We start from the raw sequence: 27,061 nt of genomic DNA on the forward strand, positions 1-27,061 counted from the left end.
ACAAGCCACAACTACCACTATTAACTATTTACAAGCAACTTTAAACAAGCCCAAAGTCACAGTCATAAGCGGACATGGCAACACTGCCCGCTGTGTTGCGCTGTAGTGGAGAAACTGGGGCTTTGTTGTTTTTGCCTTAATGATCACCTGTTCATAGCCTGGGCTTCAGGCAACATGTACAGGCCGTCTCTGTTATCATGTTGGAAGCTTTATATTTCTTATATATCATGGCTATAAATTGTATGGCTTTTCATAATACCGTGTGCAGTAGCCTATGCCTTACACATTACAGAACGTCCAGACAACAGTTGAAAGTTAGTTTATCTCTAACTGGATGATCACCAAATAACGGTGAGTTTGCGGTTCATTAACAAAAATGCGTGTTTAAATGGAGAAGTTCTTAGAGATCGCGCCCCACTCCCTGGCTCTGGTGCTGTCCCGGGACCGGCTTGGTGGAGATGATGATGATCAGGAGGACGACACCGAAAAGTTGAAGCATCACACCACCGGCTACGAGATATTCGGCAATTTCAAAGCCGCGAACATGCAGCACTTCTGGAACCAGACGGTCACACGGGCTCTATCGGAAATCTTCTTCCTGGGATGGATAGACGAGCATGTCCTGCTGATCCAAGGCAAGGAGAACCACCTCGAGGTCCTCAGGAACGGATGGTCCAGACGGGCCCTTAATCCACCTGCGGGCTTTAACATCAAGTGCATAGGTAACTTCACTTATGGCATAGTCTATTAGGCCAGGGGTCTTCAACGTTTTTCAGGGAAAGGACCCCCTAGCTGAGAGAGAGATGAAGCAGGGACCCCCTCTATATTGTATAAAATTGTGTTTCAGATTAAACTGTTTTTTTTAAAACTTGGTCTGCTCTTTTTCCCCTCTACACCCAACCTCTTTGCCAAAAATAGCCGATCTACAAGCTCACAATGCCTTGCAGTGAGCTTGTAGATCGGCTATTTTTGGCCAAAGTTCTCCTCAGAAAGGGGATTCTAGGGTTCAAGTTGTTAATGTAAAAATAAAATAAAATCATATCAGACAAAGATTCGCCCCCCCAGTAACTAGGACCCCCTGTTGAAGACCCCTGGTTACCCCTGGCATCAAAATATACTTACAGCACCAAAAGTAAAAGTACTAAAATGTTTGAAAATAGCAGATCTACAAGCTCTGTGTGCTTGTAGATCGGCTATTTTCAAATAGCCTACTGTATGTATAAAATAGGGCTAAAGTGGTTAATGTATGTTTTATGATATAATAGAATGATTTATATCTGCAAAGTAACTAGTAGTAACACATTTAGTTACTTTCCACCTCTGGCTAAGTGTCTATAGGTTACAGTAGGCTACTACTTTGACCATGAGTTAAATGTTCAAGACAGCATCTCTGAGCCAGTGTTCACATGTTCATGCTTTTGGCTAGGAAATGATATAGCCTGCCTCTATGTAGGCTATGATCGGGTTGGGTGGTGGGACAAGTTTGAACAACTTTGGGTGTTGTTATCACTTACACTGTTGTCACATTGATGTGCATGTGGGAGTGAGAGAGGCAGGTGTCGTAGCTCGATTGAAAACATACCTTACTGCTTGGTGTAACTGAAATCAGGTGATCTATATAGTGCACGTATTGATGTTCTTTTTGCAAACAATAATAGCCTAATTAAAAAGTTAAAAGAATGGGGCTGGCTATACCTATGTCCCATCCATACAAACAAAATGAAACATGTAAAGTGTCTCATTGTAGCCTACCCTCTGCTTACATGACTAAAATAATAGGCTACATATAAATACAATAATAATAGGAAAGCTAATAAATATAGAAATCTACTCCTATACAAATTTGTGCACAGATCATTTCAAGACATTGTGTTAGACAGTCTATATTATTATTGACTGAGCGGAGTTTCATGTAGCCTATTTGTGTAAAAGAAGCTCTGCTTCGCAGATATGACCTTCTAAATCATCATTAGACAATATTAGATTACCAGGTGTGGAATGTGGCCTGGCTGATGTAGCCTAGAATGGATGGCAGAGTCTCTGAAAATGTACAGTAGCTGTCAATCGTTACATATATAGGTATATACACTAAAGAGAAATGGGATAGGCTACCCCACATATATGAAGAAAGTGACACACACTGATTGCTACCTAGACATTTAAACTAATGATCGTACAGTGTTATACAGTATATGGCAAGTAGCTGAAGTTGTTGGTTTAGAAAATAATGTTTTTTAATAACATATTGCTGTATGTATAGCTGGTTGTATGTTCTCCCAGCCCAAGAGGGGTGACATAGCTACCCTGACCCTATTGAAGCTTGCACTGATAAGCATTGGAATGTTTGTCTTATAGCTAATAACTCACCAGACCGCATAATGACTAAGCTAGCTGAAGATGTACTGAGCATGAGATTCCATTATATTCACTTTTTACAAATAGTCGTAGCAGTATGAATTCTTAATGTGTCTTGAGTTTACCTATAGCCTAAAAAATCAAATAAGAATATATATTGTATCCCAAAATGATGCATTAGATTTTCACCATATTGCTAGATTTCGTTTTCAGGAAATAAATTATAATTGATTTATTAAAATGTTCTTTAAATTCTTTACATTTGAAAACTATTTGTGGGCGACCACAACACCAGAGCTCTATTTTAACTCCAGCATTGGGTTTTTCTACTCTGCCTGCATACCTACAGTACAGCTGTATAGATGTTGCCTATGTATTATGTGACTGGCTTAGAAATCTGTAGGCCTACTCATCCTACTGTGTATTAATTATAGTGGAAAAAATAAGGGCTTTTATTAGAGCTGTGTATTTGAATTAAACAGGATATCAATATAAATAGATGACCTGTTCGACCGCAGCACATGGATGTGGCCAGACCGTGTTGAGGTTGGCATGCCTTCTTCATGCAGTTAGATGGATTTAAATCTCACAAACTTCTATACCATAACACATTTCTAAATGGCTGTGAACGTGAACTGTGATGTGTAGGCCTACGTATATCAGTTTTCATATTTTGGGAAGTACTTTCACCCAGATGACTGCAGTGCTTTCACTTAGTCCAGTTTAATCCCCAAACAGTCCAAATCCTTGATTAAGAGTGAGAGCTAGCAATGCAAGTAGCAGGATTAAACATGTTTTGTACAAATCACCCTGCCTCAAGGCCACTGTTGAAACCTTGAAAGAAATAAGAGATACTGTCTTTATAAAATAATTACACCTGCTCTCTCTATTTGCCTTGAAAAAAGAAAATTATTTTGAGCCCATAACAATGTTTTTATACACTGCAAATTTCAGGCCAAGAACCTAGTCCAAGGTTTCTGAATTTCTTAGCTGTTTCACTACGGTGGAAAGTAAGTTTTCATTATTTCTTTAATTCTTTTTTGCAGAAATACAGAAAACACAATCTGATTAACAGAGAGGCTTTGTTTTTCATCTGAACGCCATAAACAAAGGGCTATGAAGGAGTGTGTGTACTATGCAGGAAGGAAGGTGGTCCATTTGTTCAGGAAAAGGACCCATGCCTGGCTACAAGGCATGTCCCCTAATGGAAGGAAAGGGAGGGTCCTCATAGAGAATGGACGGAAGCTATTGACGCAACAGGAAGTAGAAATGTCACCATAGTTCTTAATGTCAGATCAGAAGGTGTATTGTAGGCCATCATGGCACATTTATTTTGCCCTCTGTGCAGAAAGCAATTTGATAGTTAAATATTGTGACGTTTCCACTAGAGGACAGTCAACTGGTGAGAATATGTCTCCTTCCAAGAAAGAAAGTGCAGACTGCATCCTACCTGAGTGTAAAGAGAAAACATGCAAATGCACACATACCATTGACTAAAGAATGTTCTGTATTTACAACGAAAATAGACTCATACACAAAAGAATCGGATTGATTTAACTGTAGCTGATTTGCTTGGGATACATTTTGTGTACCGTATGTTGTTTGTTTTTGCTCTATTAAAACTTTAAAGACATAGAATAGAGCACCAAAGTCCTGACGTCACTGCCGCTAGAGGGCACTATCCCCCTGGGTCGCGGCGTTATTTTTTGTGTTGAAATCCCCATAGGGGAATCTTAGATCACGTCATATAAGAACTGTGTTCCAAAAATAAACAAATCATCTGGGCGATTTTACTCATATGGATATGAAGCATCAACTGACGGTGGAAAAGTACAAATTTACCCAAAGAGTAACACAATAAACGCTAGAAACGAGTCAAACGACCCAACGACTACATTTCCCATGAACGCGGCTGCTGTAGGGACAGTGATTTCAGACCCGGAAGTGTAGTCTTTAAGACTTTTAAGGCAGAATTAATTCAATTTTCTCCAGAAACGGGCTGTATCAAATACGAATGAATATCATAAACCCCCTGACAGAAAGTCCTGGATGATTTGTTTATTTTTGGAACACAGTTCTTATATGACTAAGATTCCCCTATGGGGATTTCAACACAAAAAATAGCGCCACGACCCAGGGGGATAGCGCCCTCTAGCGGCAGTGACGTCAGACTTGGGTGCTGAGTTAAGACAAATACATAATTGGGAATGTCCTTTGGGCAGCGTTGTGAGACAGTGCTAAGGTGTGAAAACATACAGTAGAGAATGAGACAGAGAACATTATAGGTTATAGCATCAGTAGAGAATCTTCCTAAATCTGTCCTGTTGTTCTGTTTTTTAGTTTTTGGGTTGTTATTTGACTGTTTGAAAATTGTAGTAGTGAATGGGTTTCATAGGGCTTCTAATTACATCATTCTGAACCAATAAATAAATATTCAAATAATATACTGACAACTGTCAAAACAGATTTTCCACGCTATGAGATTGACATCATTATAGCGGTTTTGTCTCACTGCCATACAATAGATGTTTCGACACTTTAATGACCAGAATACTTCCAGGAAAAAATATATTTTTTAAAACTTTTGAGTCACAAGGCTATTCCAAGTCAGGCTTGACTGCATGTGGAAGAATTCAAATCTTTTCAAAAGCCTTTGTTGTTGTGTGTGTACCACATCCTGGCTGTGGATGACATGATTGCGTCTTTTGAAGATACATTTTCTTTCGATGCCTGTATGACTCTGTAATACTGTAATACAACCTGTAATACAACACTGTGTTTTTCGTTTGTGTATAACAGACAGCCCCTGTCTATCTCAATGTCTGTATTCACGCTCCTGTCTCTTTAAGAGGAAACAGCACTTGGAGGCAGTAGCAATGAGATCATCGGCTTGCGTCGTCATGGCAACAAAGGCTGTTGCAGCACTACTGTGAAATAAGATGGCTGGCAAGGTGTCTTTCTCTCCCTCTCTCTCTATTTCTAACCACCACCCCCCCCCCCCCCACCCCCCGCACACACACACACACACACACACACACACACACACACACACACACACACACACACACACACACACACACACACACACACACACACACACACACACACGCACACACTCATACACACATACACATTTTCCTTTCCTCTTTGGCACCACTGAAACCCTGGAGCAAGTCGATTTAACACTGAACCCCTCAACCCCCCCAGTCCGGTCTGTCATTCTTCTGTGTGCCCCCCACCTCCTCAACCAATGGTCCTGCCACACACACACACACACACACACACACACACACACACACACACACACACACACACACACACACACACACACACACACACACACACACACACACACACACACACACACACACACACACACACATATGAGTCAGCAAGAGTTATTAAACTATATTACATTTGACCCATGACAGGGTTGAGGTTGGGGGACACTGGGTTTAGGTTCACACTGAGAGCTGGGTCCCGTGTCTGGGAGTGGGACGTGTCCGGGCCGTGGTCTGTGGGCAAGTGACCTGTGGGAGTCACACTTAAAGCGGGGGACAGGTTAGAGAGGTCTGGAGTTATGAGTATGAGTTGTACGTTTACACCAGTCTCCTCTTTGGTCCTCCGCTCCATCAAGTACAGTCATTTCCACTATTTAACCAGCATCTATAATTAGGCTAGTGAACTTGACCTGAGTCTACTTGGTGCCCCCCCCCCCCCCCCCCCCACAGTCTATACACTAAATCTCTTTGCCAAAAATACATATCTCACAACACATTGTGAGCTTGTAAATCTGCTATTTTTGTGCAAATGCTGAGCTGAGGTTCATGTGTGAGGGAGACAGCAGGCTAGGGTGATTTAAGGCAAGGACTCAAATAACAGAGAGAGAGAGAGGTGTGTGTGTGTGTGTGTGTGTGTGTGTGTGTGTGTGTGTGTGTGTGTGTGTGTGTGTGTGTGTGTGTGTGTGTGTGCCCTGCTCTCATGCCCTGGGAATCATGTGACAGCTAAGAAGAATTTGATAATGCAATTTGGGGGCTGTTGGTATTTGCGCTCTCCATCCATCCTCCTTCTTTCCCTTTTTCTGCCTCTTCCTGTTCCTCCTCTTCATGTATGTCCTGGATTTCCTGTGCATGCATCTCCTCTCCTCTCCTCTCCTCTCCTCTCCTCTCCTCTCCTCTCCTCTCCTCTCCTCTCCTCTCCTCTCCTCAGCCTCAATCACCCAGACACACAGACGCATGCATGCTCACGCAGAAACGCGCTCAGCGGGCGGACACGCGCATACGCTCAAACGCATATACGTACGTACACACACACACACACACACACACACACACACACACACACACACACACCCTTCCTGGAGGTGCTAGGGAGCCGCTGCAGTATTAGCGTTGAAACAGATTGGCCGTTGAGTGGAGTTTGCGGCCCCCCCTCTCCCTCCCTCCCCCCGTGTTAATGAATGGATGCTACAACGGCCATCAGCCTAGAGGAGGAATCGAGCGCGTCTTCCGACGGATTGCGGTGAACCGGTGGATAATATCTATTCTTGAATTTATTTATTTATTTCAGCGCTCTCCATTTCCCCCCTCCCTCCCTCTCCTCTCCTCTCCTGGCGTGCTGTTGTCGAACAGGACGACGGGGTCTTGGTGTGAGCTTGATGATCGGATAAAGATGGAGATGATGGCCGTGGCATCATCATCCTCGTCCCCGGTGCAGCTGGCCGGCACACCGCCGGGTCTCCACTGCCCGTCAGGGTGAACGTTACGTTACCGGAGCCTTAGGAGGCTTTTCGAGTGGCCTCTTTTGTTTTGTGGGGCTCGTCGATCCGAGCGGAGCAGCACTCCTGTGGTGAATTGAGCATATTGTCGAAGAGATACGGGGGCCTGATGTTCCGCTGGTGAATCTCTAATCCTCCATCCATTGACTCCCCTTCCATCCTTCCATCCATTCCCCGTTTACATATATTTCCCCCTCTTTAAATATAGTTCGGGAGAGAAAACGGATCCAAAAAGCCTCCATCTCCCCCCTCGCCGTTCTCCTCGCTTCCAATGCCCCATTTCCCTCATCTCTACCCCTGCTCCCCTCCTCCTCCTCCTCCTCCCCGCTCCCTCCTCCTCCTCCCACATCAGAGAGGCTACGTAATGTGCCTCCCTACGCATGCAAATGGGAACGCTGCTACAAATGGTGGCCGGGACCGACGCCGATGAGAGAAGGGGTGATGCCTGGCGCAGTCACCTGCTGCACCCCCACCTCCTCCACCACCACCACCAGCACCTCCTCCGCCGCTCCTCCTCCTCCTCCTCCTCCTCCTCCGGATCATCAGCCCGTGGTGGATGTAATAAATGAGACGTTGTGTATGTATGTGCGTGTCTGTGTGATGACCGACGTGCACACCGGTTCCTCCCTGCCATGTTGTCCGGTGTGTGATCATCGCTCTGCTAGCGGGACGCTCTCGTCACCCATGCGGGGGAGGAGGCACTGACTGAGCCCCCCCGAGGAGGTTGGTTTGGTCGACCTCCCCCCTGCAGCCCCCCCCCCCCCCTCGTCAGTAGTAGCCCCCCCCCCCCCCCAGTGAAGGCCACCTGCTTTAGGGAGAGAGAGGGGGGTCACTACTACTACTACACTACTAGACTATGAAGAAGAACCGCAGCGCTAATCTGCGCCGGGCCCCATGGCCCCCCACCTCAGACGTCGCCGAGCGGCCGCCGGAGCGCCATGTCTCCCGTAGTGAGAAAGACGTCCGGCAGCAGCAGCAGCACCTCCCCCCTCCTCCTCCTCCTCACCTCTCTCCGTCCCCCCCTGTGTACCGGCCGCCACCAGGTCCAGGTGAGTGAGACCCCGGGCCGCAGGTAGTAGTAGTAAAGGTACTGGAACGGCACCAGGTAGCTAGTAGTAGGTACTGGAACGGCACCACCCCTCATATAGGCCACTTAGCACTGGTCGAAGGTATAGCAGCGTTGCCATGTCCGCTTATTATAAGCGACTTTGGGCTTGTTTTTCTGTAAAGTTGCTTGTAAATATTGCTAGTTAAGGGTTGCGTTTTTTTGGGGGGGGCTTGTTTCTTATTTCGGGCTTGCTTCCTAAACGTTGTTTAAAACAGTGGTTCAAACCTTCTCCTGAAGGAGGACCCCCAAATTAATGTATGAACCCCCCCCCACCACCACCTATAAGTATATTGTGACCCCTAGCTGTACCAGATTAGTGTTAAAATGTTTCAATAAAAAAAATCAAAAATGTTTCACCTTTTTACAAGATAAAAAAAACAAATAGCAGCAGTTGTGAGCTTATAGATCGGCTATTTTCAAATATCCGATGCTCATGTGGCCTAGTCGCTTCTTTTAGGCTTGTTTTCATAGAGTTGCTTATTTCTCTCACAAAATATGGCAACACTGGCTATATACCATCGACAAGGATGTAGCCTATATGCATGGATCGATGAGGCTCGTTGAGATGTAGCTACGTTGGCGTCATCAGATATCAGTGTAGTAGCCTATACTGTTGTGGCATACAGAATATGAGCTGCAAACCATTTAAAAAACAACGATAATTTATTATCCCCAGGATCCCCACTATAGGCCTATGGCTACGTCATTCCATTTTCCTATGTAGGCTATTACAATAGGGTTGTCATTTAGGGGTTTCCATGTTGACATGTCATTATTTTGTTAGGAAGACATGACAGAAATATAGACCTTACTCAGATGTAGTCTGTGGGTTTCACATCACATTACCGTAGCCTACAGTTGTAGGAAATCATACAGTACATGAACAGGATGTAAGCCTTAGTTATTATTCAGGCCTTTCCAGTTTGTATGTAACATACAGTAGCCTGCATTGCTTGATTATTCTAATTTACAATAGTTCACTGAATGTTTTATTTTTATGTTCGAACCAGTAAGTCTTTCACATTTATATCACGGGAAGACCAAATTTAGCTACACTTATAGCCTACTGAACAATGTTAAGACCATACTGTGCCAATATGGACATGCAGTCTAAACTGTACCCACACACTCAACACCATAAAAGTCAGGAGTCTATGTCACAGTAAATAGAATGTAGCTACACAGCAGTTTTGGACAACAACATGCACAGTAAAATCTCCCAGGTTCATTTATATACCCATATGGTTCAAATATTACACTCAGAGTAAAAATTGTATTGCGTGCCATCGCGAGTAGTGAAACTGCCTTTCAAACAAAGGGTCTTGGCATGTATTGCATTCCCAACTTGCATTGTTTCAGAGTAGGCTGGTGCCTTTTTATAACCCTGGTAATGGGTGCTGCACTGGGTACCCAATGGTTACAGCGAGTAGTCTGACAACAGGTACAATGGGTATTGCATAACAGAGGGGTCTATCTCTTATGAACGTGTGAGTTTGAGAATCTCTCTGTTGTGTGTTGTCTTTATCTTGTCAATCCCAGTTCTGTCTTTATTTTACTCCCTAAAAAGGTCAAACTGAACAAAGTTGATTGCTTCCATTCCAATTGCACTCACTCACAAAACATAAGACTGTTGGCCCTTGAATGTACAGTATTGAATCAATGTTTGCAGAGGGGTTACCAATGGTTACAGGTCACATGCAGCCATGTTCGAAGCATTCTCTCATCCTCACCAACCAGGCACTGTATATCCTTTTTTTAAATCATTTCTAATTCAACATCTCCAGCAACTTAAAAGCTTTCGGTCCACTGTTGGAATAGAAAGGCTGTTCTTTAATTTGAAGTAAAGTGTCTTTAATGTATTGAGCAATATATTATAAGCACTTTTTTCTTTTCAAAATGTGACATCTCTTGTGTGGAGGGAATACAAATGAACACTCATGATTTTGCATTGTAGAGAGCGTGGGAGATGCAGACGGTCTCAAAAAGGTTATTGTGTCCACAGCACCTATACAGTCCCCGCTAAGGTTCGGCAAGCTACAAAAGACACGCGGCGTAGCTAACTAGTCCTTCTCACTTTGTATACAGGCGTGAATGTGGAGATCATGGAAACACTGTGAGGAGGTGGAGATGTTGCAGGCAGTGTGCAAAACCTCTGCTTTTGTTACCATTACATCACTGGTGTCCAATCATGAGCCACGGAAGGGCTGAGCATACACAGGTTCTCACTCCAGCCAAAACAGTATACAGATTTCACTAATTAGTCCCCACCTTCACACCCCTCCCCCAATACACACCTCTCTGGGTGAAGGTGTGGTAATTAATGAAATCACCTGATGTAGTGTTTTGGAATGAAAACCTGTGCACAGTCTGCGTATAGCACATGATTGAACGCCACTGCATTACATCATAGACCCACAGTATCAGCGCTGTTCACTCATGTGTTTTTTTCTTCTTCCTCCTCTCGTAGGTGATGTGTCTCCTATCAGTATGTCCCCCATCAGCCAGTCACAGTTCATCCCACTGGGGGAGATCCTGTGTTTGGCCGTCTCAGCCATGAACTCAGCCCACAAGCCCGTCACTCAGGAGGCTCTGGTGGAACACCTCACCACCAGCTTCCCAGGTAAGGCACACCCACCTGTCTGACCTGCTGGCTGAACTGGCATGGCATCGAAGCACACAGGGATGGGTGGGAAAGGTGGACGTTGATGAAGGGTTTCACCGGTCACTTAAAGGGCGATACCGGGTGGTCTGGCATGTTTTGCCCCTTTGGACATTTTCCAAAGCATTTCCTTTTTTCGATGGATTGAATGGAATCCAGTGATTCTATTCATTCAGTATGGTATGAGGATCAACTTGGACTTTGCAGCTCTCCCTGCACATTTTGTTTTCCATGATTTATGTTTAGTTTAGTTTATCAGCTCAAGGATCAAACACAAATAATGATCTCTATTAAATTGACATCTGGAAAATTGTACGACAGTGTCGTGCGGTGAGTCAGGCCTAGGCTGCTTTTGAAAATGTCTGCCTGTAATGACATGCGTCCTTGAGGGGGTTCCAGGAGGTTGAGGGGGTTCCTGGAGAGTTGGTAACCAAATGGACCCTTACAAATCTTTAACTCTTGAGAGCGTAACATTTTACGCTCTCAAGAGTGATCAACGTTTGCCTGTTATCTCTCCTTTGGTACCACATCAATACAGCATGGAATTGTGGACAAAATCGTATCCAACGATAACAAAATATTCTCAGTCTTGGGTCTGAGAGGCTAAATCTCGTCAAACGGTGGTCCGTGGCTCAAATGCCGAATAAATAATGGACCTTGATATGAAAAGGGTTGAAAACCACTGCGTTAAAGCATCATGGTGACCAACCGCCATCTTTACATTCACGGCCCAGAAAGCAGCACCATTTTCACGAGGGGTAGTCTTTTCTTAAAGTCTACCGGGCTCCATGTGCAAATGTTTTCACTCGGACGTGACCATAATGTAAAACTGCCAGTGATGACACTTAAACCTATGCTTTCAACCCACAGCAGCAGCCTGTGCTCCGGCAGAGGCAAATAGTTCTGAGACTTCCTGATTAGAGAAAAGTGCACATGATGACACAACTGTCATGAAATTACAGATCAACTTAATTTATGTACTTTGCAACTTCTCCATTTACGCTCCACTCCCAATGGAGCCTGCAAATAGCTTTTTGGAGTTATTTTGATATTCTCCATTTGAATTGTGCTTGTTAGCAGCAGGAAGCAAAAACAGGTGCTCACACGACAGCCGATTCTGGAGCTAGTTTTTTGTGGGTCCAAGCACTGTAGGCTTATAAGCGGCAAATTATATAGGCTGTATAGAGCGTGCCAACGCGTCGTCACCACGGGGGGGCGTGGCATAGTAGCGCAGACATGTTTGTTTTGGGCAATGTTAAGTCAACCTGGTTTACCCCTCAAAGATGTCCGCTGCTACCAAAAGACACTTGTTGACGCCCCCTCAGGATTTTTGGCACGCTCTATAGATCATCATCAAACTTACCAGTGGTTGACAACGTACACAAACCTATTACTTGAGTCAAAGTATAGATACCCCTGGTCAAATATTACTTGACTTGCTTAAAAATGAGAACCACTATGATACACAACGATTATAAAAAAACATCTGTAAAAACATCAGAAATTAAATCAAATCGACAAAAAGGACATCCATTGTCATTATCATTTTTGGTCCCCCCCCCCCCCCCAAACAGCATGGCAGAGGAATGCAGATTCCTCCGAAAATAAAACAAGAAATAACCCAAACAACACGGCTTTCAGCGAGACAAACTGAATAAAAATGATATTTATTCCCCACCAAGGAAAGTCTTCGAACAAGGAACTACAGTATTTTTTTTCCATTTTGACGTAATGTCTACTCAGTTTTTTAAGGTGAAAAGAAGTGCACTTCTGCAGTCAAACTCCTCACTGTCAGGTTAAAACAAGCAGCTGGTGACTTCATGTGAGGGACACGTGGAAATTGGCATAACGACTAAATTAGGAGGGGGGGGGGACAAAAACAAAAAAAGAAATGTATTGGAGTCATAAGCTTCCCCAAAACAAAAATATAGTACTCTACTATAAATGTACTTCATTCCTGTCCACAACTGGAACTTAACCTTTAACTTTAAGTTAAATATCTAAAAACGGTTGTATTTATCTTCATCTCCCAGACAACACACAACACACTAAGTACCCTAGCATGGTAAAGGTCTTTTACACACTAGGGTGTGACGAATAAACAATACGAAAATCACCGACGAGTATTTCACACCAGCAATGATTCTTATAGTTGATGTCTTTTATGCTTTTATTTGCAGTTAAATTTGCTTAAATTTATCTGCGTGTACTATTCGCCTTCTGTGTGAATTTACTCAATTTCAAACTGTTTGAAAACATGCATATTAATCGCATGAAAAAAATAAACAGTGGCTCCTCTAATACACAGCTTACACTTCAAATGAGTGTAGTCCAGAGCATTGTCCTTTTAGTATTTCAATATTTGTATGTCATATTGATGTTTGGGCTAATATTGGACCTTTTACCTTTTAGTACAGTACATTTTTAATTTCTGACAGAATGCAGCTATGAACTATCAGATACACACATCATTACTATGGCTAATTGTCCAAGTGGACGTGGTTAATATAAATTCAGCATTTCATCTATACCAGCATAGATTTGAAAGGAGTTTAACTTAACGGTTGCATCACTTTAGGATGAGAACTAACACAGCTGGTGATGTAATGTCAGGAAACAGTTAGGCCTTGCTGTTTGAACAGTGTTGCTCCAAAGGCCATGTTTTTAATGATGATTTTTCAGAATATATGTCAAATAAGGACTTAAGTGGCGAGTTGCCTTACCATATCTTGTTTCACTTTAAGACAGCGATCCTGAAGCCTCAGCTAGAGGTGTTCTAAAGTGCTATATATGCCTGACGTACAGTAAGACCCTTAAGTAAGCATTAGGAACGGAGGGGGAGACGAAAAAAGGCTGGGGGTGTTAAGAAGGGAGTGTGCATCTTTTAGTTACAATATTAGATATGACTGAAAAGACATACATACAGTACGTACGTACATACATATGGTACATACATATGTACACGCAGATACCGGGTTGCGTGAGTGAAATAGGCTCTCTCCCTCCCTCCCTCTCTTCCTCTCCTCGCTCCCTCTCCCTTTCCCCCCCTTCCTCTCCATATCTCCCCCCCCCCCCTCTCTCTCTCTCTCTTGCTGAGCAAGCCCTGGTCTTGACATCACACACAACCTCCCCCTCTCTCTCCCTTCCCCCTCCCTCTCTCTGTCTCCCTCTCTCCGTCTTTCTCTCTCTCTCTCACTGATCGAGCACACAACAGAGAGCGGTGCATTAACACTGGTGATTTGCACTGACGCGAGCCATTGCCTCACAACACCGATTTGCGCTAGCGTTGGGCACGTTCAGCCCATATCTGTGAACACCACAGACAGAGCCACAGACACCCGCCAGTCACAACTTGAATTTTATGTGTGTTTTCCAAGTAACAACTCCTAATCTGTGTTTCCCGTAGGTGTGCCTACACCGAGCCCAGAGGTTCTGCGGCATACCCTGAACATGCTGGTGCGAGAAAGGAAGATCTTCCCAACTCCCGAGGGCTACTTCATTGTCACCCCCCAGACCTACTTTATCACCCCCTCCCTCATCAGAACCAACAACAAGTGGTATCACCTCGATGACCGGCTTGCTGAGCGTCAGCCGCAGCAACAACAACAACAGCAACAGCAGCAACAGCAGCCATCACCGCTGTGCACCTCACCTCCGTCGAGCACCGTAGCACCTTCTACACCTGTCTGCTTGAGGGAGAGGCCCGTGCGCAAGAACCACAATGAGCCACAATCCTACAATTCTTTCCGGGATGACCCATCCAGACTCCATGGTTCTGTGCTCCCAAGTAAGTCGCCCAAGGAACACAGGCGCGAACCCTACCCAAGTAAACACCCCAAGGACCATAGCGGTGGAGTTTCCCCACAAAGCGCCCCAACGAAGGAGCACAGAGGAGATCCCCCATCATACCCCCATCCCCCGCCCGCCACGCCTCCTGTTCAGCTGCCGCCTCAAGAGGCGACGGATAAGAGCAAGAGCATCACTTCTTTCCCTTATAAAACAGACACACTTACCAAAAAGAAAGAGGGCAGCAACGGCAGTAGTGGCGGCGGCGTTGAGAAGCAGTCCAAGCGATTTGGACTGAGGCTGTTCCGGCTGAGCTTCAAGAAGGACAAGATGAGACAGTTGGCCACCTTCTCTGCCCAGTTCCCCCCAGAGGAGTGGCCTCTTCGCGACGAGGACGTGCCCACGACCCCTATCCCCCGTGAGGTGGAGCAGGAGATCATCCGCCGGATCAACCCGGACCTGACGGTGGAGAACGTGGCGAGGCACACAGCCGTTATGAAGAGGCTGGAGGAAGAGCGTGCCCAGAAGAACAAGGCGGGGTCTTCGGCCCACGCACGCAGCAGGAGGGGCCGAGGCCACAGGAGGGCGCCGCACGGTAAGTCCCGCTCGCACAGCAAACCCCGGACCTCACGGGGAGACCCGTCCGACGCATCCAACTGGGACCTCGTCTTTATGGAGAGGGACTACCGCTTTTTCAGCCACTCTCTCGTGCGCTCGCCTCGGGAGGCCATGTATACGTTGGAGCGCAGGCGGAGCGGTGGCACAACATACCTGGTCCACAGCAACCCCAACATCACAGAGTCCGCCTGCCCTGTTACGCCTGAATGGGACGTGTCCGGGGAGCTGGCCAAACGGCGGACGGAGATGCCCTTCCCCGAGCCTTCACGCGGAACCAAGGAGTCCAAGGTTCAAAGAAGCCACAGCCACAATCAGGACAGGAAGTCACGTCACGAGAGATCGGACCAGGCCAAGGAGCGATCTCGGTCCATGGACAACTCTCTGAAGGGCCCGTCGATCGTACCGGAAGAATTTGACCACAGTCTAGAAGAGCGTAGCCACTACTACACCGATGACGGGACCCTGCGGGCGACACAAAAGTCCTCCCACTACTCAAGGATCATGTTCTCTGCTGCTAAGTTCCATTCTGATTTTAATGTGCCTGATATGGGGAAAGGGAGTACGGACGAGTCGAGGTTGCGGAACACGATAGAAAGAAACAAAAGCAGAGACAGCTTGCCGACTTACAGCGAGCTGATGGGACTTTCTCCCAAGCCCTCGACAGATGACTACTTCCAGTGCAATACGTCAAACGAAACAATCCTAACTGCCCCTTCGCCTCAGGCAAAATCAGAATATGACACATTGACCTCATCGGGAGGACTCCGGAAGGGCTCTCCGGCCGATCGCCAAACCCCTCACCTCTCGTCCTCCCACACGATGGAGTACAAAGAGGACCTGCCCGCGACAAAGGGACAGAGCGGCTCGGTCCGGTTGACGCCGAGCCAGACGCCGGAGCCCGCGCAGAACGCCCGCTTGACGCCACACCAACACAACGTGGACCCGGGAGGGGGGGGTGGCGGCGGCGTGGTGATCAAGAGGAAAGAGATTTTCAGCAAAGACACTTTGTTCAAACCGCCACACAGCGCCTTGTCCGCAGGCTACGTGGATAGCAGCTACACCAAGTCAGGCACATTGCGAAAAGCCTCGCACGCCAAATCAACAGAGGCCCTTGACAATCCTGAGCCCCAGCAGCCTTCCAATTCAGCCACTTCCTCGGCTTCGCCCGCGGCCCTGCAGGGCTGCCTGGAGCCGACCGCGCCCTCGGCCTCCTTTGACTATTACAATGTATCGGATGACGAGGAGGACGACGAGGAGGAGGAGGCCGAGGAGGACCCCCACACGGATCTGGCGATGGCAGAGGACGGTAAAGAACACGGGGAGGGGGGCGGGGGCTGCGTCAGCGGCGGCGGCGGAGGGAACGTCGGAGGCGGAGAGGGGACCATGCAGTGGCTGCTGGAGCGGGAGAAGGACCATGTCGACCTGCAGCGCAAGTTAGAAACGAACCTGACCCTCCTCAGCCCCAAGGAGACGGACAACAGCAGCAGCCAGAAGTCGGCCCACTCCGCCAGGCTGGACAGCATGGACAGCAGCAGCGTCACCGTGGACAGTGGGTTCAACTCCCCCAGGTAGGATGACATTCCAGGAGGGCTTTGTTCTTTCTTCATTTTGGGGTTTCTTTATCGGTTGTGTTCAAACTAAGGTGACGGAGGGCCATTTGCATCCGTTTAAAACACCTCCACCTACGAGAGAGGAGGGAAGGTGATCGGGTGAAATCAAGTGGTGTGAATGTGGCCCTCTGGCTCGCCATTAGAAACCACTGGTTTAAATCAGGGCTTGAAAACGGAAACTTCAATCGGTTCGTTCCAAGCAGAACCAATATTTTAACGTTTCTGTTTTTCCGTTCCACCCCCAACAACGTAACGTTCCAACCCAGTTTGAAAACCCCCCAAAAACAAACGATTAATACATTCACACCTAGGAGCTGCCCAGTCCAACCACAGTCTTACACTGTTGGTCACGGTTCCAGTGGAGCGGTTCATGTAGGCAATATGCTCAAAAACGACGCGTGTTCTCCGACTTCTTTCTTAATCTATTCAGATTCTGCAGTTCAATATGACGATTAATTTAAAAATGAGTTTTAAGGTCTACAGTGTCTCCTTATATTAGGCGCTACACACACACACACACACACACACCCACCCACACACACACATGCGAGCGCGCACACACATACACATACGCACACACACACACGCACACACACACGCACACACTGCTACCCAACAGCCCCACATCCTCCCCACTCTCAGTGCCCTGCTCTCTCCTTTCCTCCACTTGAAAATAGTTTGCAGGTCTTGTCATTGTGTTGCTTAAATATGGCAAGAGCCTCCTAGACTGGATTTGATTGAAAAAGACAACAGCAAGGTTGCTGTTTGGAAATGTTTTGCATTTGGGGCGAATGAACAAGGAAAGGCAAAGTTGCTAGCAAGACCAACACGACCAATAATAAGTAACTTTGCTCTTCTTATTAGTAGCTTAAATTATCGCATTACTCTGCGCACACACGCATGCATGCACGCATGCACACACACACACACGCACGCACACACACGCACACGCACACGCACACGCACACGCACACACACACACACACACACACACACACACACACACACACACACACACACACACACACACACACACACACACACACACACACACACACACACACACACACACACTGCTCTAGGAGTTGAGGTCTAATGGGCCGTTCACTCCGAGCACTAGAACTATATATAGTTTTAAAAACATCTTCCTAACTCAAGAGTCCACACCACAACTATAACAAAGACAATATCGTTATAGTTATCGTTATAGTGAATGGTGTGAACGGCCCTCAAGATAAGCTCTTCATACAGCACTGTCTGAAATTCGATAAAGACATATGAGAGTTTGGACAGAATTGTTTGACGTATTTTTGGATATTATCAGGAAAAATGTTACTTAATCGGTAATGGAGACTTAAAATTTACATTTCTGTTTTTGAAAAACAACTGCTCCTAGTAAAATATTGTTCATTTCTGGTTTTCGTTCCAATTCCTCGAACCGGTTTGGTGCCCTGGTTTAGATGAGAGTGAATGGTCATCGTATCGCTTTGGTATTTATCCGGATGAGCCAGAAACGTGTAACCTGTGATTATGCCATAAGATATTTGCAACCACAGTTGGGTTTAGTGCATAAATGTATGATCTTGTCATATATTCACATCAGCTACATTCATAATACATACTGTAGTCATAGTGACTGCTTGAAATGCAATAAAAAATCTAACAGGAAGTCAAATTTGGGACATTCCACATTCCAATGAGGACCCAGCATTCTCAGTTGACAAGACTGGACATCCATTTTTGGGCATCTCACACTATGGGGTCAGGAAATTAGGTCAACTGATGCACCTGGCAGCAGTGATTCAAGTGGTGATTCTTAAATCATCAACTGAAAAACCTTTGAAGATACTTAAAATGGTGGGAAATCTACACCTGTGTCCATTTTGAAAGTTTCACTGAATTGAATACTAATCCTTCAAATGAGGTCACATTTGAATTCCACTTGCTCAATTTGTGCTGAGCTGTATCTTCTGAATTGGCCCAGCCAAAATTGTCATAAATTGTCATAAATCCTTTTCTGAAGAAAATAGTGCATTTTGGAGCAATGTATTACCTGGCCAAAATTTGGTAAAAAATATATTATCTTAGCATAATCTAAGGTATTAGGGATTCATTATTTAAATAGAACCAACTCAGTGGCCTTGGGGTTAGAGCATTCGCCCTGAGGTTGGGAGGTTGGGGCTCAATCCCTGGCCAGGTCTTAACCAAAGACTATAAAAATCGTACCCAATGGGGGCACGGTGGTGGCGCAGTCGGTAGCGCTGTCGCCTCACAGCTAGAAGGTCCTGGGTTCGATTCCCGCCAGGGACGCTGTGGGCGCTGGAGGCGTGTCTTCTCCTCCGCGTCATCAGCACCCATACCCTAGGTGGGGTTGGCGAAAGGGCCTACTCTGTGTGGAGTTTGCATGTTCTCCCCGTGTCTCCTAGGGTAGTTAATACCCTCACAAAAACATGTAGTAATCCTGGTCACTATACTGCATCCCCCTGGTCAGCCGAGGCGCCTGATGGAGGGGAAGGGAACTGGTTGGAATAACGTGTTCCTTCCACGCGCTACGTCCAAGCAGGGAAACTCCCCCCTGCCAGGTGACAAGAAGGTCAGTTGGCTCTCATGCATTGAAGGAGGCATGAGCTCGGCCCTGGCCTCCCTAGGCTGGTGGGGGGAGTGTAGTGCCCAGGATCACTTAGCAAATTGGCACCGGGTGAAAAAAAAGGGTTACAAAATCGAGGGATAAAAATTATAAAAAAAATCGTACCCAATGCCTCCGTGCTTGGTACTCAGCATTTGGGGTACGTCCCGTCCCTGCGACATACTAGCGTGGGCGTCATCATGGGGTCTACTTATACATTATGGCCAGGGGATGAACTTGTACATCAAGCTGCCTCAAGCTACAGACACAGGAGAAGAGCTCCTGACCTATGGGCCACATGGGCTACTTACTTACTTACTTACTTACTTACTTACTTACTTACTTATTAAAATACATATATTAATATAATACAAAAAATATTCAGTATCTCAGCATCACCCCTTGTTACATCATTTATTGTCTCCAGTGTTGTAAAAAGCTACTTTCTCAAAATATAGAGAGACTGGACAGAGGTGGTAGACGACAGAGTTCATGAGCCATGTGATGCACATACTGAAAGGTTGAGCCACCGCATCGGCATGTCCCAACGTTGAGCTGTATTCTATACCTGAAGAGCATTGCATTATACACATCAATATATATGATTGTTGTTTTGTTCAGTTATAGATTGAAAGCAAATCTACCTTTCTGATTTGATAGGTATAATTTTATGAGTGATATGATAAAATCCATCATCATCAATGTTGAAAAGATCATTTTTGAATAGAACTTTCAACATGGTAAGACAAGGCCTATCTGTTTCATTGGAAGTTCTCATTTTGAGTAAATAAAGATACACATGTCATCATGGCACAATTGAATTGTATAATTAAGGAAGTTTGAAGGCGACACGGATGTCTCTTCAAGGTCATGTCCGTAAAGTAAAATGCTCAGTGTTAAATTAACTCTGAGAGTACACTCAGAGAGTTACATAAGGGTCCATTTGGTTCCATTTGTAAACTCGTTAAACTAGCACTCAGGGATTTTACACTGTACTGTATATACTGAAGCATCTTCTGTGTGTGTGTGTGTGTGTGTGTGTGTGTGTGTGTGTGTGTGTGTGTGTGTGTGTGTGTGTGTGTGTGCGTGTGCGTGGGCGTGTGCGTGTGCGTGTGTGTGTGTGTGTCTGTCGGTCGGTCGTGCAGGACACGTGAAAGCCTGGCGTCCAACACATCCAGCATAGTGGAGAGCAATAGACGGCAGAACCCGGCGCTGAGCCCGGGCCACATCGGCGCCACCAGCATCGGCCTGCCGTTCAGCTTCCGCGCCATCCCCGAGCCGCCCACGCCACAGCCTGAGAAACTGCAGAAGTCCTCCAACTGCCTCGCCTCCATTACCAGTGTCTGACACACAAACCACACGCTGATGGGAGGAGGAGGGAGATGGGGTGGGGGGGGGGGATAAAAATATTGCAGTGATTAAAGGGGGAAAGTCGCGGAGCGTGCGGACGAGGAGTGACTCCTCCGACTTTTAGGAGTTGTCCTCTGGCCCCTCACTTCCTCCGACCTGTTCACATGACCTCCTCCGAACTAGCAGAGAATCCGTTTATCTTGGACTGTTAAAAACAAACAAACAAACAAAAACAAAAAAAAGAAACAGGCATGGCTTCAAGAGACTGTTCTCCACAGCTTCAAGAACTTCACTGCAAAAAAATTAAAAAAAAAAAATTACAAGAAGAAAAATGACAAAACATCATGACAGTTTTTTTTTTTTTTTACTCCTTCTCTCTCTCCCCCCCCCCTCTCCTCTGTCCCCACCGCAAGAACCCCCACCCGTAGGTTTAAGAAACCTACCTGATGTACTTTGATATTGGTGACCTTGGATTCAAGTTTGGGCTTAAATATCAAGATTCCTGAATATTGGTATTGGAGAAAAAAAAAAGTAGTAGACTAATAGGATTCAAGTTACATTTGGAGAAAAAAAAGTATCAAATCTTTTTGTTTTTTTTATATTACTTAACAATACATGTCCAATTAAATGTTCTCCTTCCTGAAGACAGCGTCATCAGTTCTTCAGGATGAGTCGGTGTATCAGCAGAGCACAATGTCCAGACAATAAACCAAGGGTGTTCCCGAGAACAAAGAAGAAGACATGAAAAACATAAATCGCAGAGGAACAGATTTGTGTACCACGATGCAAATGATGTATGTATACTCCATACTTTTGATATCCTAATTATTATAACGGTGGTATTAAAGATGCTATGTGACCAAAAAGTGATCTTGTTGGATGAATGAGACCATGCCTCACCACACATAAGAGCAGCATGAGACTAGATCAGTGGTTCTCAACCTTTTCAGGCTGCGACCCCCCAAAATAATCATATTTGAACTGGGGACCCCCCCACCCTGACAAGCACTTGGAATCATGTGGGGACCCCCCTGGGGGTCCCGACCCACAGGTTGAGAACCACTGGACCAGACTACTGGATGCCAATGGTTATCCACACAGCGGACATTCATGCAAATGATAGTTTCCTGGCTTTCCTAATGATATTATTTTCTTTTAAAAGTGGGAAGATAAGACTGCTGCTCCACATATTTCTGTCTGAGACAGACAGAGAGGGAGATAGTATGTAGTGTGTGTATTTCTGGTTTGTTGTGATCTCCCAATCTACTTCAACTTCAACCGCCAACATTCACGTTGCCCCTGGTTGTATTGTTGGCGGGTTTAGTAGACTATAGTACTTGAAAACAACTTAACAACATCTATTCTACACCAGACTCAGCTTAAGTGGCATTGCAGAAAATATGGGCAGTGTGTAGGTGTAGGATGTAGGAGCAGTGTGCTGAGACAAAGTGAATAGACTAGCATTTTCCATAGAAGCTCAGCTTGTATGGAAACTGGTGAAAATCTGTTAAATGTGCAATACAGGTAAAACTCAAGACGTGTTTCACTTAAAAGTAATAAATAACGCCTTTATCCTTGGACATAACATGAACTGAATCTCAGCAGAAATCTTCAGTAGGTCCCTGTCAGAGTCCTGGTATGAGTCTGTCAGGATTGGGGACATGGCGCACTCTAGTGGCTAACGGGTGGCATTGTTATGACACAAAACAGCTGGGCTTAACTTTGAACAAACGTGATTATAAATACCAATAACCTTTTCATAACATAGTTGAATTGAATGCTTCAATAGATTAACCATGACTAAAAACCAGTAGGATGCTTTGGAAAAACGGCCTCTAAATTTGATATAAATGTCAGTTTACAATTGAAACAATGTTAGCGTTTCAGAGCAATGTTTAGAGTAAAGCTCCATAATTTGTGATTTGTCACTTTAATGTAAAATGTAACCCAATATTTCACCTTGAATCTTCAAATATTCTTTCGCTGGGTTTTCAGATTGGTGAGAGGATTGTGGAATCACCTAAACTATATAATCTCTTGTAAGTGTTTAAAGGTATTGTTACTTTGAAGCCTAGGATGCTTAGAACTGACATTGTCTGAGACTGTGACAGATACTGTCTGAGTGTCTGTACATACTATATACTCATAGGCACCCATAATGAAGTGACACTGAAACCAACACATTTCAATGTGGGCCCTGTGATTAACAGATGACAGCTACTATCTATCAATGCTGTGTCTGAAAAGTGTATATTATTTAATACTGTACATTTGAGTTAAGTTCCAGTGAATTATCAGAGCAATTTAAAATGCAAACACTGAATCTGATCCAGTGATAATTTTGACATTAGCCAATGCAACTACAGAAGGCAAAGCTTACAATACTACACGTATCTGATATTGTTTAGTTTGACACCTTCCCTCAAACCCACAGACTGGGATTGTCTTAAAAAGCAGGGTTAGAGAGCTGGTGTCCGATCATGAGCCATGGTGATTTCACGATTTAGTACACCTTAAACCAGTTGAACCCCAGCATCCAAATTATAGAGGGAACATCAGCCAAAAATAGCAGATCTACAAGCCCAGTTGCAACACGTTGTGGGTTTGTAGATCTGCTATTTCTGGTTAAGAGATTGATTGCGAACGCGGGAGGAGGCGCGGCGACGCGCCTCCGACCAAGTGGAGCATACTATGAAACCGTGCTCGGCTTGTGTGTGTCTCTGGGTCTCTGTGTGCACTGCCTGTGTGCACTGCCTGTGTGCAGCTCCTCTGAGATAAGTAAATGTCCAATTTAGACGTACCATACATCAAATGAAAGGTCTTTGAAAACTGAACACACCTGTCAAGGTTGCGTTTAAGCCCGCCCCTTCCCCCGGAAGCCACGCCCCGGAGAAGGCTCCTAAAAACTCCCCATTGAAACCCCATGTTAAATGAAAAGTGCCCGAATCGCTCCCAAACTTTTTCTACCCCCCCTAAGTGGGGGTCTACGAACAAATACATCGGGCTCGGATTTTGGCTCCGCCCCCCGGAAGTGGGTGAAACAGGCACTTCAAACACTTTGTTGAATTGTTCAAAAACATTCAAATTTTTTTTTTTGTCAATTTGTATTTTTCTAAGATGCTCCTTTTAACGCAGATTAAAAAAAAAAAAAAAAAAAAATTATTGGTTACTTTTTTTTAAATATTTTTTTCATTCTTTTTTTTCTTTTTTTGCGTTCGCTTACCGCGTTCGCGCGTCTTACTTGTATAGATTAGTGTTACTCAACGTGGATGGTACCACAGTGTCATGGTCAGTATCATGGTCAGTGTCATGTCAGTATCATGTAAGTATCATGGTCAGTGTCATGTCAGTATCATGTAAGTATCATGTAAGTATGGCATTATTGTCTCCGCCAGGCCGAAAGGCATGGCGAGAGAGTATGTTTTACCCCCTGTCCGTCCTTCCGTCCGTGTGTGTGTGTGTGTGTCCTGTCCGTGTGTTACCAGCTAATCTCCGGCACCGTTGGCCCGGTTGCTGCGAAACTGTGCACACACACTCCCTGGATGCCAATTCAGAACCTGTGCCTCAAATTTTTCACATGGGCCTGTTATAGCGCCACCTGGAGGCCGATTTGTGCAAAACCCATTTTTTAATATTACTCCTACAGATTTTATCCAAACGTCATGCAAATCGGTACACAGTATCTCTATAGTCATGTGATCAACACGGATCTGTCCGATTTCCCATATTCCATCCTCATTGGCTAAGGTTGCCTTCCAAAATTTGCAGGATTGGTCCGTTTTGAACAAAATGCCTCAAATCATGAACGCAGCTTGTGATTTTCGTGAAATTTCACAAACACATTCCCACTAGGCAGAGGAAGAAATGCCACCTGACATTTTTCACATCAGCCTCATGGTGGCGCTATAAAAGGCTGATTTGTGTTTTTAACTATAACTGCACCGATCTGCGTGAAACTTTGCACGCACACTCCCTAGAGGCCAAGGAAAAACATTCGCCCTGCATTTTTCACATTTGCCTTTATAGCGCCACCAAGAGGCCGACTTATGTAAAACACATTTTTGGATATTAAGCCTTCACATTTTATCAAAATTTCACACAAATCGGTACACATGATCTCTATAGTCATGTGATCAAGATGGAACTGTTTGATTTTTCATATTTCATCCTGATTGGCTAACAATGACATCTAAAGTTTGCAGAAGTGGCCCGTTTTGAACAAAATGCCACAAATCATGAACGCAGCGTCCGATTGAGGTGACACTTTACAAGCACATTCGCACTAAGTTGAAGAACAAATGCCACCCTTTAACATTGCCCTATTATAGCGCCACCAGGAGGCCGATTTTTTCAAAACTTTTCTTTGTTGTATTACTCCTACAAATGTTGTCCAATCATCATGCAAATCGGTACCCATTATCTCTATAGTCAAGTAATCAAGATTTTTCATATTCCAGGGGCGTCCGCTGGCCTAGCGGTCCAGGCGCATACCACATAAGCTGGTAATCCAGCATGACAGCATGTCGTGGGTTCGACTCCCGATCCCGACGACCTTTTCTGTATGTCTCCCCCCCATCTCTCTCCCCATTTCCTGTCAGCCTACTGTCCTGTCCAAATAAAGGCATAAAAGCCCCAAAAATATCTTAAAAAAAAAAAAAAAAAAAATTCATATTCCATCCTGATTGGCAAATTCCGAACATTGTTGGCCCACAATAACCTACCTGTCCTGGCGGAGACCTGTGCTCCGAGGAGCACTTTTTCTAGTTATTTCTTATTTGCCAGTTTAATATATTCATTGTGTCTCCATATCATGGTCAGTATCATGGTCTGTATCATGTCTGTGGTGTCATGTCAGTATCATGGTAAGTATTGTGTCAGTATCATGTCAGTGTCATGGTCTGTATCATGTCAGTATCATGGTCTGTATCATGTCAGTATCATGGTCAGTATCATGTCAGTATCATGGTCAGTATCATATCAGTATCATGGTCAGTATCATGGTCTATATCATGTCAGTATCATGGTCTATATCATATCAGTATCATGTCAGTATCATGGTCTGTATCATGTCAGTATCATGGTCAGTATCATGGTCTATATCATGTCAGTATCATGGTCAGTATCATGGTCTATATCATGTCAGTATCATGGTCTGTATCATGTCAGTATCATGTCAGTATCATGGTCTGTATCATGGTCTATATCATGTCAGTATCATGGTCTGTATCATGTCAGTATCATGGTCAGTATCATGGTCTATATCATGTCAGTATCATGGTCTGTATCATGTCAGTATCATGTCAGTATCATGGTCTGTATCATGGTCTGTATCATGTCAGTATCATGGTCTGTATCATGTCAGTATCATGTCAGTATCATGTCAGTATCATGGTCTGTATCATGTCAGTATCATGTCAGTATCATGGTCAGTATCATGGTCTATATCATGTCAGTATCATGGTCAGTATCATGGTCTGTATCATGTCAGTATCATGTCAGTATCATGGTCTGTATCATGTCAGTATTATGGTCTGTATCATGTCAGTATTATGGTCTGTATCATGTCAGTATCATGGTCTGTATCATGTCAGTATCATGTCACATGATACTGACATGATAATAGTATTGCTAATACTATACATTATACTGGAAATGGAAATGTTATGATATCAAAGTAAGATTAAGATACATGTATATAACAATTCCCAGTTTTGGAAGTAATCTGGTCGTCTTGTGATGCTTAGGGCCTTGAAAATAGGCTTTTCACATATGGTGACAGAATTTTAGATTTTTGGGAGGTCTACTGGTCAGGGCACAAATAAAAAATCAAATTCTGCAGATTCAGTGGCCTAAAAATAGCATATTACCATCAATGTTTCTTCTTAAGAAAAACATTTTTTTTAATGGATATTGATAAAGAGGGTTATTTTGCTCTGTATGGAGAGTTTAGACATTTCTGGTGGGCTCCTAGAATAAAATCCATCCACTTGACTAATAGGCACAATAGATCAATCAGCTCACAACAAAACAGTGTTGATAGAAACCTGCCTCTGCACCCAGCATCACAGTTACCGTACTGGAAAAGGGTGCTCCTCGGAGTACATGTCTTCGCCAAGCTGGGTGGCCTACCCAAGGGCTCCAGCCACAAATCTTTGAAGCCAAACAGGCAAAC

The 27,061-nt window shown here is 44.8% G+C and overlaps 1 protein-coding gene across 1 annotated transcript; it reads left to right on the forward strand.

Moving 5' to 3' along the window:
- The first annotated feature begins 282 nt into the window (after positions 1-282).
- On the forward strand, positions 283-21,755 carry stox2a (storkhead box 2a). Its single transcript, XM_080417369.1, has 4 exons — positions 283-722; positions 10,708-10,860; positions 14,306-16,871; positions 20,685-21,755. The coding sequence occupies exons 1-4, from the start codon at positions 389-391 to the stop codon at positions 20,884-20,886; spliced, it is 3,255 nt and encodes a 1,084-aa protein (XP_080273495.1). The 5' UTR covers positions 283-388; the 3' UTR covers positions 20,887-21,755.
- Positions 21,756-27,061: the final 5,306 nt, after the last annotated feature.

This window comes from Gymnoscopelus braueri (genome assembly GCF_963280865.1).
Source record: "Gymnoscopelus braueri genome assembly, chromosome: 2".
In the NCBI taxonomy this organism is placed as follows: Eukaryota; Metazoa; Chordata; class Actinopteri; order Myctophiformes; family Myctophidae; genus Gymnoscopelus; species Gymnoscopelus braueri.

What these genes read in the sequence shown, in the direction of transcription:
- stox2a (XM_080417369.1), top strand. Translation starts at nt 389, where the DNA reads ATGGAGAAGTTCTTAGAGATCGCGCCCCACTCCCTGGCTCTGGTGCTG. An exon ending in CCTCACCACCAGCTTCCCAG is followed by an intron (nt 10,861 to 14,305) that starts GTAAGGCACACC and finishes TGTTTCCCGTAG; the next exon opens with GTGTGCCTACACCGAGCCCA. An exon ending in AGTGGGTTCAACTCCCCCAG is followed by an intron (nt 16,872 to 20,684) that starts GTAGGATGACAT and finishes TCGGTCGTGCAG; the next exon opens with GACACGTGAAAGCCTGGCGT.